At 32.5% G+C, this 13376-nt stretch overlaps 1 protein-coding gene across 1 annotated transcript; it reads right to left on the bottom strand.

Annotated features, from left to right (window-relative positions):
- Positions 1-9992: 9992 nt before the first annotated feature.
- On the bottom strand, positions 9993-10550 carry LOC148266326 (uncharacterized). The gene is made up of 2 exons (XM_088219081.1): positions 10412-10550; positions 9993-10345 (listed from the first exon to the last, which is right to left on the bottom strand). Exons 1-2 carry the CDS (start codon positions 10548-10550, stop codon positions 9993-9995), a joined length of 492 nt encoding a protein of 163 aa, XP_088075207.1.
- Between the last annotated feature and the right edge of the window lie 2826 nt (positions 10551-13376).

The following is a 13376-nucleotide window of genomic DNA, read 5'->3' as shown; positions in this document are numbered from 1 at the left end:
AACTTTTATATAATGGTTTTCTTTTTACTGCCAGTTAACAACAGATTGTTACGATGAATTTAAGAGTTTGCCACTGCATACACAATGAAGAGTTGCCATGTGGCAACATTTTTAGTGCAAACATTAATGTTGATTTTTGGAATTTTTAGTGATAATTTTCTTTGCTGTTAAATAGATGTACAATAAATTGAAAATAATTGAAAAAAATTTACTTATACTAGTGTCAAAAAACTTTTATGTGGTGGCTTCCTTTCTACTGCTAGTTAGTAGTGGATTGTTAACGACGTAGTTTTAGTTTGCCACTAAATGCACAAAGGATGAGTTGCTATGTGGCAACACTTTTAGTGCGAACATCAATGGTTGCTTATTAAAATTTCCCCGAAAACTCGATAGAAACTATACTACATTTTTAAAGTAGTTTGTACAATAAATGTAATTATTTATTTATTTTAAATTAAAACATAATATTAAATCAATATATTATTTACATCCACACATTCCATGCACTCAAATCTATATCTTTTAGAGATAAAAATATTCATTTATGTTCATAAAATGGTTTGTGAATATAATCATTCATTATAATAAAAGTGTACTAATGCACATTTTGAAAATCTAATTAAATAAGAAGTTAAGTTAGGGAGAAGGGTCATGATGATTGTGACACTCCTATTCTCTCTTGAAGGGATTACAGTTGTCAAATACTAAATACGTAGCAAAAATACAATTAACAAAATATTTATAGATTAAAAATATCCATCATCTTTCCCTTGACCATAGTGTAATATTGTCTATAATACATGAGGTTCGTATGATAGAGTCAAAATAAAATAAATACTCGTTCAGTTATAAAATATAATTTCTGTCACGGGTGCTCACTCAGTTTCTTCTTGATCTGGTTCAGGGGTCAATCCTCCTGATCCACAATAGGATCCTCTTGATCTAGAAAGATGATAATTTAATAGGGTAAGCAATTTCAACACACTCAGTAAGTATAAGAAATATGTTACACTCTAGGCATGCGACATAGAGTCAAACAATCAATCCAGATATAAAACTTCTTTTCTCTTTTTATTTGAAAGCTACGAAATGCAAAGATATTCCATTTTTTATCCCATTTCTCATTGTTCCCCCTAAGTTTAGGTATTATCCCTCTAAATTCTCTTAGACTCATTTTTCCTAAAAATCCCTCTAAATCCATTTTATCCCACAGTTTTTCCTCAAGCTACCTTTTATCCTTCAGAATCACCACCAGAATTTCTCATAAGTTTTCGGTCAAATCGAGACATCCGTAACCCCTCAGTGGGTATCCCTGATTCTCGATTTGCCCCAACACAATCATATATTCAAGGTATTAAAATTTTAGAGTTTTATATGATATTGAACGAATGTATCCGTTATCTAATTAGCACCATTATGGGATCAGGATTCCCATTATCACAAAAGGATACAGAAAAAAACAACACATGCACATTGGTGACAACAGTCCATCGTTAGGTGGCCCAAAATAAAACACACATCCCAACCACCTCTCAAAGGGTTTCCATCCACCTAAGGATAGGGTTCACTACACTGCTAAATTTCAGTCATACTAATCTTAAACGGGTTATCTATAAATTTTTTATTCTTTCAATCTTCGTATTGTTTTCTTTTCTTCCTACTCTAGTTAAGATTAGTATTTCATTTTGTTTTACTTCATAATTGAAGTTCCACTTATCACTCTCTCCTTCCCTTTTCTAACTAATTCCCTCTTAATTTTACTTTAAAATTTTTATTTAATTATTAGAGTTTTTTTTGTTAATATTCGTTTACTTTTTGAAATTCTTTGTGATTTGTTAATATATTATATATATTTGCTATTATTTACTATTATTATTATTATTATTATTATTGCTATTTTATTTTATTAGTATTACTTATATTATTATTATTATTTATTTTTTTAAAAAAAAATTTTGATATATATATTTTTCAATTGTTATTATGTATAATTAGTATTTTTATTTTTAAATCTTATCCTTACTCTAATTTCTTTTTTTTCTAACTTAATTATCTATTTTTTCATTTATCAGCTGAATCTAATTTGCGTCTATTTCTAATTTATTTTCTTTCCATTTTTCGTCTACTTCAATTTTCCTTCACATTTTATCACACTTTCTTATATTCTCAAAATTTTCAACCTAAAATACATACTTAACATTACAATTTCATTACTCATACAAATGTACAAATAAAATCAAGCAAATAGAGTTAAAATCATTCAAGAAAACTCAAACATAATTGTTTGAGAACCTTTCCTGATGGTTTGAACTGCCTGGATAGGTTCTAAGCTAGGTTTTAAACCCATCTCACCAACCCATTTTTGCAAGCATGTAAATTCTTATTCGGTTTGTGAAATTCGATAAAAACTGATGCTATTAAGGCTTCAAGTTACCTATTAATTATATTTACAATTTAAAAGTCCCTATGAAATGATTTGAGCTCTAAATATATCCCCAAAGTTGAGAAAAAATTTGTAGGGAAATATTTCTTCTCGGATCAGTGATAAACCGGCAACTTTCATACAATTTTTCATGCATACATGGCTTGATTTTGGTTTAATTTTAACTTCAAACATGTTTTATTACATACACGCTATCTCTAGAGCATTATTTTTTAATTAAAATGATAAATGGAGCTCTAAAACATTGCTCACAAAGGTGCTAGTTTGATCACACGTTGGGATCGCGGGTTGCTAGAAAACCCAACTAGTTTTTGCTATTTTTGACACTGGTTGGCTACAAAATACCCTTCCCTTGGCGGTAGGCCCTTCACTGGCAATCTCTACCTTTCTTTCTGCCCTCATTATTCTTTCTTCCACCAGAAATTATGGACTTCGGCGTATCCTTCTCTTCTTCTTCCTTTCTTTTTTTTTTCTTCTCTTGTTTGTTTTCTTTTCTTTCCTCCCAGATCGGGCTAGGTTGAGTGGCTTGGATGGATTTTCAAACCCAACACTCAACAGATCTGGATTGCACAAACATCGCACACGTGGCTTCATACGGTCCATTGGATGGGTCTTCATTAATGGCAAAATCATAATTCTGTTATCCATTTCCCTCAGCTGTTGATTGCAATTCTCCTTTAGACATGAAGCATTCTATCACATGACCATTAGATCACTTCAAAATGCATTCAAACTGCTCGATCAGCATCTTGCACGTGGATCGTTAGATCAAAATCATTTTCTCTGCATGTCTGCACACCGTTGGATCTGATTACTGCGATCACATCATTGGATTTGCCCAAAACACCTAAGACCGTCCTGTCTACTTACCATAGGTGTCTACATGGATGACCACATGTGTGGGTCAAACGCAACATGACTCTCTTTGATTTGGCAGCAACCACATCACCAGCCTAGGTGGCCCATTTTTCAAAAATTATAAAATGGTCCAGATTTAGAGTTTTCTTTATATTTTAGCCTCTAAATCAATTTTTAAAGTTAGAAAGACCCCCAAATAAATTTATTTTTAGCATATTTAGGGGTAAATTTTAATTTTTAGAATTTTTTCTTGGGTTCTAATTTATGCATAACTATATTTAACACAAAATCATTAAAAATTACTCAATTTATCTATGTGGTGTTACAATGTTAAACTTGTTAGAATCCATTCTCTTTCTCCCACTTTGATTTTGTAACATCCTGAGGCTCCTTTATAATCTTAACATAGCTAATATTTTCAGATTGTAGAAAGTAGAATTTCACAAGATTTAACCGTGTTTTTTCCTTTTGCTGAGATGTAAGCCTCGGCCGAGGCTTACTTGAGTGAACCCATGACTTGTAATCCTATTGATGCCTTAGCCTTGCCTGAGGCTTTAGTGTACGGGAACTAGAGTCAGCTGTTATTTGCTGGGCCTAAGCCTTGTTTGAGGCTTATTCCTAGTCTGACAACTTCTTCACAAATTTTACTCTTTTTTATGCTACTTTCCCTAATTTCTCCCCCATCTTTTGTCCTGCATCAAAATGAATGGAATAGCTTAAATCAAATAACAATTATTCTAATTAAGTACTCAAATATGGACAATGAAGACGATGTTTTTATGCACTATAAGTTACATCAAATGGATTTTAAAATCGCGTTTCTCAATGGTGACACTAGTGAGACAATTTTTATGGTGCGACCAGAAAATTTTATATCAAGCAATGTGAAGCAATTGGTTTAGAAATTAAAGAAATCCTATGGACTCAAACAAGCTTCTCGTCAATAGTATCACAAATTCCATTAAGTTATCATCTCTTTTGGTTTTTAGATAAATATGCTAGATGATTATATATACCATAAATTTAGGGGGAGTAAACATATTATTTGCCAGTAACGATATAGATTTATTGTACGGAATCAAGAGATTTCTGACAAAGAAATTTGAAATGAAAGATCTTAGGGGCGCCTCTCTTGTCTTAGGGATTCATATATTCTAGGATCACTCTCAGGATATTCTTGGATTGTACAAAAGTGCTCTATCGAAAAGGTTCTTAAGAGATTTGGTATGCAAGATTGTAAATCAGGTGACACCCTTATGTCTAAGGAAGATAAGTTTGCTTTAAATCTATACCCCAAGAATAAATATGAAAGAAATGCAAACGATTCCTTATGCTTCAACTTTAGAGAGTCATATGTATGCTTATATTTGTACGTGTCTGGATATTGCTTACATTGTTGGGATGTTAGGGAGATATCGGAGCAATCCAGTAATGGATCATTAGAAAGCAACCAAATGTATCATGCAGTACTTACAGAGAATGAAAGACTGAATGCTCACATATAGGAGATTAGATCATGTGGAGATCATTGGTTATTTTAATTTTGATTTTGCCGGATGCCAAGATAGCAAGAGATCCACATTAAGCTATATCTGCTTACTTGCTGGGGTAGTTATTTCCTAGAAGAGTGCTAAGAAAACACCCATAGCCTCTTCCATCATGGTAGTAGAGTTTATAGCATGTTATGAGGCATCTAATCATGAAATATGGTTGCAAAATTTTGTCATTAGGCTACGGATTATAGGTGGCATTGAAAGACCACTAATGATATTTTGTGACAATAAGTATGCAATTATGTATTTCAACAACAATAGGAGCTCATCCAAGACAAAGCATATAGATATCAAGTTCCTAGTTGTTAAATAAAGAGTTTAGAGTGGACAGATATTTGATGGGTGTTAATAAAGTAATGAATAGAGTATCATCTCATAGGGATTGCATACCAAGTACCAAAATGGTGAAATTACATTATTATCTAAAAATCGAAATTAAATTTATGCAGGAAAAAATTTTAAAATAATTTAATCAAAGCAGAAAAATTAAATTGAGAAAAACTTATTAATAGAAATGCACTAGAGTAATTAATTTCACCTTAGTCTTAGGTATATTCGCTTTTTCATTTTGTAATCGATTTAATCTATTTTGCAATGGTCGAACTATCCTAATGTACTTTCAGTTTCTTTCCTAGTATTATCTAGGTCTATTAATTAACAACTGCTAACCTTTTGTAACAATTATTAATTTGATTCAATTAAATATGTGATAATTCGATTGATCGACATTAATGCGACTATATTACACCCGTTCAAGTCTCTATTAATGCTTAACAGTATATGTCTAATTGATGAAATTTCACTCCCATTACTCTAAAATCATCAGTCACAAATAAAGCTATGAGCTGGTCAATTATCATAACCTAATTAAGTTCAATACTGCTAAATTGTAACTAGAAGAAAGCTAAAAATTAAATCACAAATTCATCTTTTATTCAGGCTATGTCAATTACTCTAGCAAAAAAAATTTAGCTAGGCATCGTAGTTTGAGCAAAACAAAGTATATTTGAGAAAAAATAACTCATGTAATTATTTAAAAATATATATCTTAAAAATCTCAAACTCTAACATTCAGATTTCATCAAAATATCCTAAAAATGTTTACCTAAGAATAACTTAATTGAAAATAAAATCAATAAATTACTAGATAATTTTTCTCAAACTTCTCTCTCTCTCCACCGCATCTGCTTGTGCTTTATGTGTTTGTAGATTTGGTTGCTGCTTTCTCTCTCTAGCTCCCATATTTCTTTGTAAATTTTCTCTCTTTTCTACTTCATCATTTTGCTACCTCCTCTCTATCTACATATATGATTTTTTTATTGCCAAAGAAAGAGTGGAGACAGGGTTTTTTTGCATCCTCTCATCCTCTTTTTTTCTTCTCTTCTTCAGCCTCTTTTCTTATCTTCTCTTCAACAATTCAACCTACATAAAATATCAACTCATAAATTTGTTTATAACTCAAAATTAATTAAAAATTATTTCAAATTTAAGTAAAAAGGATATTAAAAATATTATAAAAATGTAATACATCAAATACCCCTAAACTTAAATTTTTGTTTGTCCTTAAGCAAAAGACTGAAAAGAAACACTTAAAAGTACACATTTCTACCATGTTCATCTATTCAGCATGTTAAGATTGAAATTCTATTCCTTTCTTGCAATTGTTAGTGAGTTGAAAATTGAAAAGGAATGTTGCAAAACAATAAATAGACTATTAGTTCTTATACCTCTCAACAAAATTTGCATAATTTCAATATATAAGTTCTCTTTCTAAGTCACTACTCTTGATTCATAAATTATGCTTTGTTTAATCTTACTTCTTTGTTACTTCAACCAAGATAGTGAACTCAACACTAAATACAATATATATATATAAATGTTTTCTATAATTTTTTTTCTTGTGAGTGCATTTCATATATCATCTTCCATTTTTACCCCAAACATATTTTTGCTAGTGAGTGCGTTTTATGCTCTATCTCACCATTTTACAAAGTATTTATTACTATTATTGTTACCTTTTCCGAGTAAGTGTGTTTTACACTCCATCTTACCCATAACATGCTAGCTTATTTGTTTCATTCACTCAAACTTTAGTTTAGGTCTACCTAGAAGAGAAAAATCAAACTAACAATTTATATGTCACAAGTGTAATGCCCTATATTAGGTTCGTATGCAATTTTCCTTACACCAATTATGTTAACAAAAATAATCACTAATTATTATTTGAAAACATATCTTATTTTCTTTTTAAATAACTACAATCTTAGTCATGATAAAATCTCAATTTCACCATGTTTCACTGACTACTTATGGTGAAAAGCTTAGCCCTTTAGTGTATAAAAAAAGAGACAAGATAAAGTAAAAGAAAATGACAATTTAAACTCTAAAGACCTAATACCCCCAAACTTATTTCAAATAGTGCCCTCACTATTTATAAACACATTACACCCAAGAAAATAAAAATAAAATAGTAAAGAAACAAAATACTCCCCCCGTGTATGGTACCCATGTAGCCTGCTCCAAAAGTGATCACTAGAATTTTGCCCTGAGAGCTATTCTAATCTAAAGCAGATATCATCAACATCGAAATGTATATTGGTTGGACCTCAATTAAGAATCCACAAGCATTAGTGAAACAATTATAAAGTAGAAGGGAGAGGTGCAAAGAAAGAAAAATAAATAAATAAATAAATAAAAACAATCTAGGATTCTATCAAATAATAAGGAAAAAAAAAACAAATTGTACTTATCTATCTAATACCATCTATATTGGGTTGCCTCCCAATCAGCGCTTTATTTATAGTCATTAGCTCGACTTTGCAACAGATGACTTAAGTGAGAACTAAGGCAGACTTCAACTTCTCGAAATATCCTCCTCAATACAGCTTCACATGCTGACCATTAACTTCAAACTTTTGCCCTTTTCCTTGAATCTCAAAAGTTCCATAACGGAACACTTTAGGGATAGTGAAGTGTAACACCCCTAAAACCTTTTCACTTAATTTTTAATGCGAACCCCTTATACTCTTCAAATATTTCATAATTTTAATTTTCGAATAAATATTGTATTTTGTATTTTAAATTTCATATTTTAATTAATTAAATAATTCTTAAAATTTATCATTTTATTTCATCGTAGAAAAATTATATTTTGTTGTTGTAAAAAAATAATTTTAAGGAAAAACGGAGAAAAGGGAAAAATCCCACTGGAAGGGTCTCACCCACATGGGCACCACACACCGCTCGCGTGCGCGTGCGCGTGTGCATGCGCAGCCAACACTAGACGTGTGCACTATGTGCACATCCCATCTGCGGGGGGCGCGAGGCCCAGTTTGCGTGTGTGTCCCATTGTGTGCAAACGGACACGACTCTGTGTGCCCTGTGCACGTGATGTCCGCACAATATTCTTGTGTTGTAGGCCTGCGCACGGTACGCCGCCCCCCTGCCATGCGCTACCTTTGATGGCGAGCATTGCCGATTAAGCAGTGAGCCACCAGCAGCTTGGGCGGCATACCACTGTCACTTGGGTGATTTGCTGCTGTCATTTTGGTTGTGTGCCTCTATTTTTCATGCTGTCATCACGTCACGTCGTTTGTCCGTTGGTCACATCTGTTAATCGTCACATCACTTCTTTTCCCATTGACTTTCTCTCTCCTTACCAGATTTTGCCACTTGGCACAAATTCTACGATCCCCATTTTCTACAAATGGGGACCCTCCCTTCATGATTTCATCATCACTTCCATTCCATTCTTCCATCCTCCAAGATCTTAGAGAGGTAGGGAGTGATATAGAGAGAGAGGAAGAGGAGAAGAATAAGAAAAGGTATAGGAAACTTTGAAGTTTCAGTAAGAAATTTAGTATTTTCTTTTAAATATCCTAAAGAGCATTTCTAGAATAAAATTTATGAAGTTTGAATATATGATTTGCATGATTAAATTTTAATGTCTAAATGAAATAAATTTTATTTGATAATGCATGTTTTATGATTGTATATGAACTTGTTAATTTGCATGTGATTTAAATGATTTAATGCTTGAAATCAATACTGAAATATGATGTAATTTACGGTAAAAGTGATTAACCATGAAATGGTGTATATACATGAGAAACATGTACCGATATTAACATGTGCAATTCATAAAGCATTTCGTTAAGGTTTTTATCTCTGAGGGATTTCTATATCTCCCCCTATTTAGTCTGAAAAGATATGAGAAGATCGCTCCTTGTGGATGACGACATACCTTCTAATGAGAGTGGTGACATGATATTACTGTAGGGGTCATCTTTAGTGAACTACAGTTGTGGCTATAGTCTACTTTAGGACCATTGTGGTTGGCACGATCGTGGTCATAAATTGTGTCATGGTTTGGCAAGTCGCAAATGTGTCTTTGATTTAGCAAGCCACAAATTGCTACTCTAACTTAACTTGTCATTCCACATGGGTAGTCAAAAATCTGTACTGCCTTAAGTAGATGAAAGTCAGAACTTCGCGAAGAATGATACGAAAAATTGTGCATATCATGATTTTTTTATTTTCTCTATTATTAGCATGATTGATTTGATTGATATAACTATGACATGGTGGATTTGATAGATTGTGTCATGGTTTGGTAAGCTGCAAATATGTCGTTGGTTTAACAAGCCGTAATTTACTATTATAACTTAATTTGTCATTCCACATGGATAGTCAAAAATCTATACTGCCCTCAATAGATGAAAGTCAGAACTTCGTGAAGAATGATACAAAAAACTGTGAATATCATGATTTATTTGCTTTTTTCTATTATTAGCATGAATGATTTGATTGATATGACTATGATATGATGGATTTGGTGTTTTTATATTTTGTTGTCACTTTTTGCCTCAGTTATATATATGTAATTGAAACTCATATATTTTATAAGGAATTTATAATAAATTGCTCTGCTGCATACAGTTAACTACTATGCACTCTAATCTATTTCTAGATCTGGCACCCTTATGCCTTAATTAGCATTTGGTATGTCACATGAAGGATCATGTCCAATGAGATTTTAACTTTCCTAGAAATAATCGAAGGCGTGTATTATAGAGTAAGACTTGTTGACCAACTTGTAATTCTCTCCTTTCAATGTGCTTATCATGACACCTTTTGGTTCACTCTTTATAGATTTTTACATTCTCATAAGCATGCAATCTACATTCTTCTGAGGCATTTAACCGCAATAAGCACGTTTCACTCACATCCTTGGAATTGAAATTCAATAACTTCATAGCCCAATAAACCTTATGTTTGAGTTCCATTGAAAGATGACATGTTTTTCCATATATTTGATGATGGGGAGACATATCAATTGGTGTCTTAAATGCAGTCCTGTATGCCCATAATGCATCATCTACCTTTTTTGAATAATCTTTCCTTGCTCCATTTATAATTGCTTCCAAGGTGCACTTGATCTCGCTATTAAAGATCTCAACTTGACCACTTGTTTTAGGATGGTAAGGGGTACCTACATGATGAGTAACACCATATTTAGCTAATAAGATATCCAAATAAGAGTTATAAAAATGCTCACCTCCATCACTGATGATTGCTTGAGGCATGCTGAATCTTGTGAATATAATCTTTATAAGGAAATTTATCACTCTCTTGGCATCAATATTACGAAAGGAAATAGCTGCCATCCATTTAGAAACATAAGAAACTGCCACCATAATGTACAAATTCCTAAAGGATAGAGGAAAAGATCTTATGAAATCAATCCCCCACACATTAAATAATTAAACTTTTAAAATGTTTGTTAGCAGCATCTCCTTCCTTTTTGAGATGTTGCCCATCCATTGACATCTATCACATGAAGCCACATAAATAGTACCATCCTTAAATATGGATGGCCAATAAAATCAACATTAGAGTATTTTTGCTGCAATTTTATTTTCCCTAAAATTTCCTCCACATGCCAATGAATGGCAATGCATCAAAATATCCTGAATTTCTTCCTCGAGAACAGATCTCCTTATTATTTGGTATGCACAATATTTCTATAAATATGGTTCTTCCCAATCGTAGTGTTTTACATCAGAAAATAATTTCTTATTTTATTGATAGATATGTGCAGATTTGCCCTGTACCTTACCTTTAGATGATGGCAGAAAGGATTATCCTATTTGGGTCTCGGCTTAAAAAGTTGACCCGATGGTGAAATCTAGGTGTAAAGGCTTTTGTATGCCAGGATAGGCTATTGGAGCCCCACTAGGTTCTGATTGTAAAATTATATGTGATTCTTGAATAGTAAAGAAAAAAGAAAAGTATTAAAAATATAGTTGACCATTATCATTGGGGGATATTTGAATATAACTGAGACTGATTGTTGGTAAACCACTCCTTGTGAGTGGTACTACTATTCCCTCTAATGAGAGTGGATCCTAATTGATTATAGGGGCGTAGTGGCGAAGTACAGTCGTGATCATTAATTTTCATTGTTATTGTAGGGGTAGTGAAGTAAGGTTGTGGTCATTAATTTTCCTTCTAATTGATCTGATAATGAAATTGATCTGTTTGCCCATTCGCAGTGGTAGTTGGGAATCCCTTCTACCCTCAACTAATATAAGTTAGAATGGCTTCTTGCAAGATCTGTAAAATATTTAATTTAACCAAAACTATCTAACTATATATTTGAGATTGTTGACTGTTATTCATGCATGATGGCCACAATTTAACTATATATTTGATAATTATGGTTTATTTGTCCATACGTGGTTTCTATATGCTTCTCATCATTCTGCCATGCTACTCAAGGTTAGTTTGTTGAACTATGTATGCTTTGCACTGTTCCCTTTCATTTTGTTTTGCTATTATTGGTTCATCTTCTTTTTACATATGTTTCTAACTATTCCGTTTAGAGGCTTACAATTTGAAATTGGTTTTTCGAACAGGTGCACTATTTTCTTAAAAACAAATGTTTTCATAAATACCTTAATCAATCTTGTTGCAGTCCCTTCCAAGGGTATGTTCATGATGGTATATTTTGAGATTGATTAACTTTTAAAAACCTTGATAGTGTAATTTAAATACTATTTCCTTTATTGAGTATAATAGAACTCATCCCAATCCATGTCCCCCCTCAGATGAAGTGAAAAACGATGATTCGCTTGCTGAGTTGCACTTCAAAGCTTGTTTGGATCTATTCGCAGACCTATAGGAGAATTTGAGTGCATTTATATGTTTGCACTCTAATGAACTATGATTTTGTATAATGGAAGAAGTGGCTTGATATCATGTTATATATATGTATTTTGTCAATCATCTTATTGGCCTTAGATGTATTTGGAACATCAAAATTTTTTTATGAGATGACTTTTCTTCTGTTTTACATATATATTTTCATGTACTCATATCTATTACGTTATCAAACACCTTTACCCCATTGGGTATCAGGATGTCATAAATGGAATTCTCGATCTCCTTGATTTTTTGGATTTTGACATGTGTGTTAATTGAATAAAAAAGGAAACAGTCAAACATCAAGATATTAGGTGCCAACAGAACTATGGACGTATTATAACTCATACATACAGACATTTGTGGACCATTCCCTTTGACTACTTAGAATGGTCAACCATATTTTATAACGTTCATAGTTGATTTTTCTCGATATGACTACCTTTATCTCATTCATGAGAAATCACAGTCACTAGATGTGTTCAAAAATTATAAAGCTAAGCTTGAGAACCAATTCAACAAAAGAATTAAAACTATTAAATTTGACCGTGGTAGTGAATACTATAGCAGATCTAACTGATCAGGTGAACAATGTCTAGGATTGTTTGCTAAAGTTCTAAAGGAATGTGGTATCTTACCACAGTCACCATGTCGAGTTCGCGTAGCATGAATGCTATTGTTGAAAGGCAAAACAGAATGCTTACAGATATGGTAAGGAGTACGATTAGTCATTCTACCTTGCCTAAATCTCTCTAGGCAGAAGCGTTAGAGACTGCAACATATATACTAAATAGATTTCTAATTAAAGCGACTGCAAAGACTCCTTATGAGCTTTGGACAGGCAAGAAGCCTAGTCTTAAGCATTTACACATTTGGGATGTCCAGCTGAGGAAAGGCCTTATAGGCCAACTGAAAAGAAACTAGACTCAAGAACTATTAATTGCTATTTTGTTGGATATTCTAAAAGATCTAATGGTTACAAGTTTTATGCTCCCACAACTAAGTCAATTTTTAAGATAGAAAATGCCCAATTTTTTGAGGATGTCAAGTTTGTGGGAAAAAGAGAGTTCGAGATCTTGTCTTTAAAGAAGAATACATTAATATTCCCTCGACTATTATTGACAATGATCAGGATCAGACTCTTATACCTAACATCACTCAAGAAGTAATTCTAAATTCAGGCAATGTCATTGTACCTCCCTTTCATGCTCAAGAAGTTGTTTCAGAAGAACAAACTCTACAACTAATGCCATTAACAATATCTACTAGAGAGAGGAGAAGTGCAATTTAAGATGATTAGATTCTATTTCTCCAAGAAT

The sequence above is a fragment of the Carica papaya genome, chromosome 4 (genome assembly GCF_054855325.1).
Source record: "Carica papaya isolate Zhongbai chromosome 4, ASM5485532v1, whole genome shotgun sequence".
Lineage (NCBI taxonomy): Eukaryota > Viridiplantae > Streptophyta > Magnoliopsida > Brassicales > Caricaceae > Carica > Carica papaya.
This window is presented reverse-complemented; position numbering and strand designations above follow the sequence as displayed.

Bases quoted from the DNA above. Each gene is read 5' to 3' on its own strand.
- LOC148266326 (XM_088219081.1), bottom strand. From the start codon at position 10,550: ATGGTGGCAGTTTCTTATGTTTCTAAATGGATGGCAGCTATTTCCTTT. The intron at 10,346-10,411 runs GTGAGCATTTTT...CTCATCATGTAG, and splicing joins AGCAATCATCAGTGATGGAG to GTACCCCTTACCATCCTAAA.